The sequence below is a fragment of the Pieris brassicae genome, chromosome 13 (genome assembly GCF_905147105.1).
Source record: "Pieris brassicae chromosome 13, ilPieBrab1.1, whole genome shotgun sequence".
Lineage (NCBI taxonomy): Eukaryota > Metazoa > Arthropoda > Insecta > Lepidoptera > Pieridae > Pieris > Pieris brassicae.
Window position 1 is genome coordinate 3562312 of NC_059677.1, and position 7395 is coordinate 3569706.

At 32.9% G+C, this 7395-nt stretch overlaps 1 protein-coding gene across 1 annotated transcript in view; it reads left to right on the plus strand.

The window, feature by feature from the left end:
* LOC123717788 (diuretic hormone 45) overlaps positions 1-2299 on the plus strand; it is a 67596-nt gene extending 65297 nt beyond the window's left edge. The window contains exon 6 of the mRNA XM_045673979.1: positions 494-2299. Coding sequence (XP_045529935.1) covers positions 494-534 — 41 coding nt within the window. The 3' untranslated portion in view covers positions 535-2299. The remainder of the gene's footprint in view (positions 1-493) is intronic.
* Positions 2300-7395: the final 5096 nt, after the last annotated feature.

Here is a 7395-nt window from a genome sequence, read left to right on the forward strand (position 1 = left end):
CCATATATATATGAGTTAGACAATAATTTATAAAAAAAACATCAGTCTTATAAACATTTGAATAAATTTTTACCGAGTAAATTCATTTTGATTTCGAAATAAAACCTTTTGATGCATAATGACAATAATATTTATATACAATATTTAACTTTAATACTCATGTACTTTCCTGTTAAATGCTTCGTTCTTTGTAATCCTGGAGTTACCAGAACTAAAGGTCTCCTATACGTAGCTACAGCTTACTTTTCTGCTATTATTTATCTCCTGCGAATAGGCTATCTCGCTCTAACAACTGAATTACTAACATTGATGAAAATATTTATAAATTTTACAGACTATTTTTATCTTCCGTAATTTTGTGTACGCTCTTACTGAGGTTCTATATAGTTTTAGTTATTTTTTAAATTATAATGCAATCATATTTCTTCAATTAATTTCCAACTAATATTATTATTAAAAAAAATACAACATTACTAACTTATTGTATTTTTAGGTCTTTGGATGAACTCAGTGTCATCGCGCTATGGCATCTAAGGAAATACGACTCAACCTTCTCTTCCTTTCTCTATTTCTGAAGAAGCTAAACAGTCCAAGGTACCTTTTCTTTGAAAAAATAAAATTTATTTTCTTGTAAACAGGAAATACACGCTGATTACTAAGATTTGTCTTCCTTCTTGTTGGCCTAAGTTCACTGACGTAATAACGGGTCGTCATTAAAAACTTGAACTGTTATTAAAAAAATAACATCTGTCTGCATTCTGAATACACAGTAAGTGTACCCGGAGGTAAAATATATGTAGTCAAAACTAGCAAAAACTCAAAAAGTGGCAAATAATCTGTTAACGTTATTATTATTTATAAACGTAGCTTATGACTCTCTTGTCTTCTTCTCTCATTCTCTTTTGGCCAAAAGTAAAAAAGCAATACATTGAAATGGTTTGTTTTTCAATATGCCGATCTAAAAACTCTTGAAAACAATGGATGTCTAGATTGTAATTGGTCGGAAGACCCTCCAATTGACTAAGGCGAAAGCCTCACAGAAATGTGTTGCGATTATAGAAAGTTGTCACGCCAGTTAAACCCTTTGTGCTAACTGCAATCTATATTTAACAAAACACTGATGAAGGCCTGATAAAGTATTCAAGTGAAACCTAGAGTAGACTTTAAACGTCAGATACTTCGACATACCGCTAAGTATGGCTCCCGTATGTCAAAAACGTATTAGATTTGTCATGGGAGAGACACTTAGCGCGTCTCGACTCGATCCCCAAGACAAGCGTTGAAATGTCAGTGAACTTGGGCGTTAGAAAAATATATTTTTTCGTAGTCATAGTTTAGATTTAAAGGCGTGATTGTTAACCAGCTCAACAATCGCGTATAATAGACATTATTGAACGTTTATTTGCGAATTTCTTTATTGCTATGTGCCAAAGAATAATGTAAGTATTTAATAAAAGATGGCAAGCCTAAAACATACTGTGCTGATATTAAGCGAAATTTTGTTTAACTTCAGCGATTCCACGAACAGAAGCTGCGGAAACATACTTGAATTTTTAATTTAAAAACAGCTTCACGGACTTACTGCAATACTGGGTTTTGGTTAAAAAATCGCTGCAAAAAATTTCTTAAATATTTATGAATGTTTTATTATTTGCGTGATTAAATTATTTATTTATGGTTACATTTATTTCGATATTACTCATATATCTCGTATTGCGCTATGTATGTGTCAATAAGCACAAGTGTTAGGGCGAGGTCCGCGCTACAGGTATCTAAAGACCGAACCCCGAAAACAGTTAACTATCATCAGATCAGAAATTCAATAAAAATTGATTAAATTAAACTCATCTCGACTAAAATTTTTCTCGCAGTTATAAGGTACATCTAGTTACTTAACAAACCCTATCAAAATCTAGTTTTTATTCCGCCCAAAACTATTTATTTTTACTATATACTTTTACTCAAGACTTATTTACTTACACTGTTATTTTTTTACTATTATTATTATTATTACATTATTTTTCCTTTTGTGCGTCTGAGCCGCAAACTACCCTTTGAAAATGAGTATGACTTTGAGTATGACCAGCGCTGTGGAAAACGTCTGCTACTCCCTCAAATATCTGCACCGCACCCACCATAAATGTACATGGGCAATGGCTTTTGTCCAGTAGGCTTGTTTGCCCTCCGCCCCCCCACCATAAATAAAAGGCCTAAGGCAAATCATACGTTTGGGACCGGTCTTTAGATATTTGTTATGTATATGTAGATATATAACTTGCTGTCTCCTATATAGATAAGTGCAGAGTAGATGTTATAAATATTTTTTACTCTCAATTCGATATCTTAGCTTATTAGACAAATTGTGGGTTAAATATCAATAAAACGTTAAATTGTTTCTTTTGTTTTATTTATTCCCGAACATAAACGTAAAATATTAAATGTCGTTATCGAAAGATTTAAGGAAACATTATTAAAAAACAACAATTAATATCCTAACAAGCATCTTAAAGAGAAGAATGAAAAAAGTAAGAAAGGCATATTTAGGAACAAAACAAAACTTACAGATGCATTTGTACACGCTTTAAGGTTTAAATGGAAATAGGCATATTCCATTTAAAGGTTCCATGTATAGGTTATGTTTCTAGAGCTCGGTATAAAAGATGATGGAAAGACATCTAAAGGAGGAAAAAAGACAAGGTGGACAGGTGACATAATACAACTAACTGTGAAAAACTGGATGAATGTTGCTCAAGACATAGAGAAATGGATTTTACCCACACAAATACTAGAACACTAATAAAAACTAACTTTTCTAGAATTTATGCTAATACAACTAATACTCTTATTAAGAATGGGAAACTAAACAATTGTTTAGTTAAATTCAAAGCTTTGATAATAATAATACCCGGGTAAATGCTGTATACTATACAGCAAAGAAACAAGGCCTAGGATTTACAATTAATTTTTAAATATATATAGGGTATATATTCGATAAAAAGAAAAAACTTGCTTTGGATATGAAATCCGGCTCGAAGGACCACAATTGATGGGTGCAATACGTATTGATAGTAAGTTTAAAAAACGACCCCTTTCGTCTGGCGTTGAGTGTAATGTTTACATGCATTTATACTAATTTCTCTATCTATAGAATTGTGTTTACGCTGTGCTGTGTTATAGTTTTTATGGATACAGATTTTTTTTAGTAAATAATCTTAATTATTCTTTATTTACAAATAGGCGATAGTTTTTTTTAGTAATAGTCAGAAACGATGCAAATTTTAGTTAAATATAATTTTAATGTACAGGCTAGTTTATTTTTTTATCAAAACTCTCAAAATTTTGCTAACTGACTTCGTAAAGTACTTCCAAAGTATTCCAGCGCTCAACAATTTGGTCCCACTTAAACTTAAATTCGCTCAAAGTGGACCCAACCGCATAGAATGTTCTGGAAATCTCTGCCCTAGTAAAATATGCAATTTCTAGGAACCAATATTAAGATAGAGAGAATAGTATTAGACAAAATTTAATTATATTCTGTTGGTTGAGGATACGTCAAAGGGAGAAATGCTACATGCTTCAATTACTTGCACATTTAAAACTATGTTATAATTAAAGAAAGAAAAAAGAGAAATGACTTTATTGTTTACAAAAACATATGTGTGTATACTTATGTACACGCGTTAGAAGTTATACTTCTTTGGCGAACAAGACAACAATTATTCTCTAATATAAGTCTTATTCTCGGTTTATAGATAAAACGACACTAGCTATAGAAAAAACGGTGTTTAATACGTTGAAAGTTTAGTTAAATAAAGTATATATATAACAAAGGACATTTTTGAATTGAAACTTTGTAAAAAAATATCGTTTCTTTCATTTAACGTATTAACGATATGACATAATAATTTATATACATTTCATAAGAGTACTAAACTCATATTTTTCTTCACATTCATACTGCACAGAAAGAATATTTTTCCTTTCAACGTAGGAAATGTAATGTTAAGAATGTTAGTGAATGTATTAAGTTTTGAATCGTTACTGAAAAATTGAGATAAAATGTCGCGAAGGCTGGCACGTATCTTGTCTACAAAGTCATAGGAAATTAAGGTAAATTTAACTCAACTTTGAGCTCCGCATCAAGCTAACACTTATTTCAATTTAAAATCATTTATTAATATAGGTAACACAGTATACTTATGAACGTTGAAAAAAGAAATGTATATGAAATGCTTCTAATTTTACATTTACTGCCAGTTCTCAAATCAAGGGCGTAGAAAGGAAGAACTGGCAATAAACTCTCCGCCACTTTTTAATCGCTAAGTTTTTTGTTTTACCATAGTTTTATAACACTTTTATAAAAGACTGTGTGACGGTAATCCCTACTATCCTTTAATGTACCCAACATTATTTGTCGTAGGTTAGTGGGGTACATACATTGGAAACCTGACGAGACTGACAGTTAGTCTACTATGTACTGAAAGTCTTGCGGGGGTAGTGTACAATCCAAGTGTACTCCAAGAACGCTTTTCTTTCTTCTTCTTCTATCTTTATACCTAGAGGATATGTACGATCGCCAAGGGTTTTTGTGATATCAAGGGCCAAAACCAATCTGTTGAACAGATCTTTCTTATCAAAGACGTTGCGCCCACTGAATTCTGTCTACAGCACTATCGACATATGTATATCTTCGTTGTGTGAATCCACAGTAGCGATATTGTGATTTTTATCTAATAGGAGGCAAACTGGAAGGTTCATCTGGTGTTAAGTGATACCGCCACCCATGGATACATTGGCAGAAGGCTTACATTGTGCGTTGCTGGTCATTTAACAATTGTACGGCTTCTTCTCTTCTAAAAACGCTCAGCTGTGGAACGACAGATTCAAGGTAATAATAAAGGTGTATATTATGTGTTTAATATTATATACATTAGAATATTTAATTTTATTTTTTCTCGACATTATCGTATTGGGGTAGTCTGTAAGGATAATGTAGATATTTCTGTTATAAATAAATAATCTTTGTTAATAAGGTAAGCTATGAATAATATATAATAGCTTTTTAAGTCGGACACTTAAAATCATTAATATTTCTATCTCATTATTTTTAGATGACTGATTAATGTGACTTATATTATTAGTAATGAATTATATACAGATGTAAATATGTCAAAGACAAAGTCAAAATCATTTATTCATATAGTTAACTCATTGTACACAGTTCTCAAATCAAGGGTGTAGAACGGAAGAGAAGAACCGGCAATAAACTCTCTGTCACTCCTTGATCGCCAAGTATGTGATCTCCATGGATCTATATAACAATTTAGTTATCTGCTGCATTATTTTTTTTATTTAAGTATAGTAGTTTTTTTTCTAGGTATATGGTCTTCACATATAATTATGAAATTAGCGTAAATATAATATTATAAAAACTATTTTAAAAGTATGGAATTTCTCGCACATTCCATATGGAACTACCTCTGTAATCTAGTCATTTATTAATATTTTTATAAGTCATTTTGACTTTCAAAAGTGACGTTTATATTAATAGGCCTAATTGAAACAAATGATTTCACTTTGGCTTTGACTTTTCATAACAGACGTTTGTAACAGATGAAAACTTTTTTTAAGTTTTCTAAGTACTTCGACGAATCGAGTGTTTTTGTGACACAGGAGACAAACAAGCAGGCTTTTGAATAAAGTGATCATAATTGCCCATTGACACCTGCAACGCCAGGGGCGAGAGTGTTGTCCACCTTGCAGGGATTGGTACGCTCATTTTTGAAGGCCCCTTGTTGTGCTTGATCGCAAGGCTCACTCCTGGGTACCACTCGGCAATATATCAATGCTCGGTATACTATTTCCACTGCCCGTCCAGAGCAAGTTTTACTCGAGGAAGATGGAGGAGGCCTATGTCCATAAATACCGAAAAGGAGCTGATGATGATACTATTTCACCTGGCGTAGATTAAATAGAGAACACAAACGTTGTGCAAGCTTTGAAATTCTATAAATTACAGTAGGAACGGGATTGTCTGCCATCAAACTTTTATATTTGATATTTGAACGTCCGACATCCTGAGATTACGTTTTAAGAGTAATTTTGATTTCGACTTCCGGGCACGCCCAAAGGAACCTCTGATTGGATAAGTGATTCACCGCTTCACTGATGGTGAAGTATACCTATCATTCATATACGGTTTGCTGCTACACTCTCCATTCGTCGCTCTTAGGAAGGAATACATCGTGAGGAAACTGGCATGCCTTAGACCTAAATATTAACGTCGTGTGCCATTGACGCCTGATCATGTTGTCTATTAAGAAGATAAAAAAGGTAATAGAATTCTGAGGCCAAGAAGTTGCGACACTGGTTTTTTCAAATAACACGAATTAAGTTTGGTGGAGTATTTTTGTATGGATATGTTCGAATGAAACACTTTGTTTGAAGCTGGGTAAAAACTGACTTAATTGGTTTAAAATATGAAATTTTGACTAACATAAAATTACATGGGGTTGCGACGCTAACAAAAACAAACTAGGCTTCTCTAAGAGTTCACAAATATAAATAACACTTATGTTATTGGAAATTATCGAAACGAATATGTCAAATACAATTTGTGAGTGTGGTAAAAACTAAAGGGCTCATATTGGCTTCAAATATACAATGATTGTAACATTTTGTTTACGTTTCTAATTATTAACTAAATGTAAGTTAACTAATGTTAGGTTACATAACTCACGTTAACACCGAAATATCTGTCAACTGACAAACCAACACAACTATTTTGCGCTCCAACCGAGAATCGACCCTCGAACCCTTCACGAAACTTAGCCACGAGGCCCACCCTCAACATTGTATGTTTCCCTAAGTTAATTCAAATTCGTGAAGCTATTGTGTTAAACATATCAAACTTCTGACTTGCTTGATAAATAGGATTTACACAAACAATGTCGAATGTTATGAATAAAGTTGATATGAAAACGCATAAGGAAAACGATAAACGAAACTGGCGTCTGAGTCTCGTACCTCAAAAATGTATTTAATTTTGACATACAGGAGTCACCAAGTCAGGTTAAACACTAAAAACATGTTTAGAAGTGAACCTGGTGACAGGGAAGGCTTAGGTGGTTTCGAACGGATGAATTTCAAGTACGATATTTAAGACTGTGGATGGTGAAATCGGGTTGGATGAGCTTTTTCTGACATACCACCAAATCCAGGAGGTACTAGAGAAGGCACAAGTTAAATTTCCCTTAAGCATATGCATGCTCGTTTCATACATTCACCATGCGGTGACATCAAAGTGGTTGCAAGTGAAGATCCATATATTATCGCCTTTTTCCCGAATAGATACATCTCTGTCTAAAGGCGTGAATATATAAATAAATATTATAT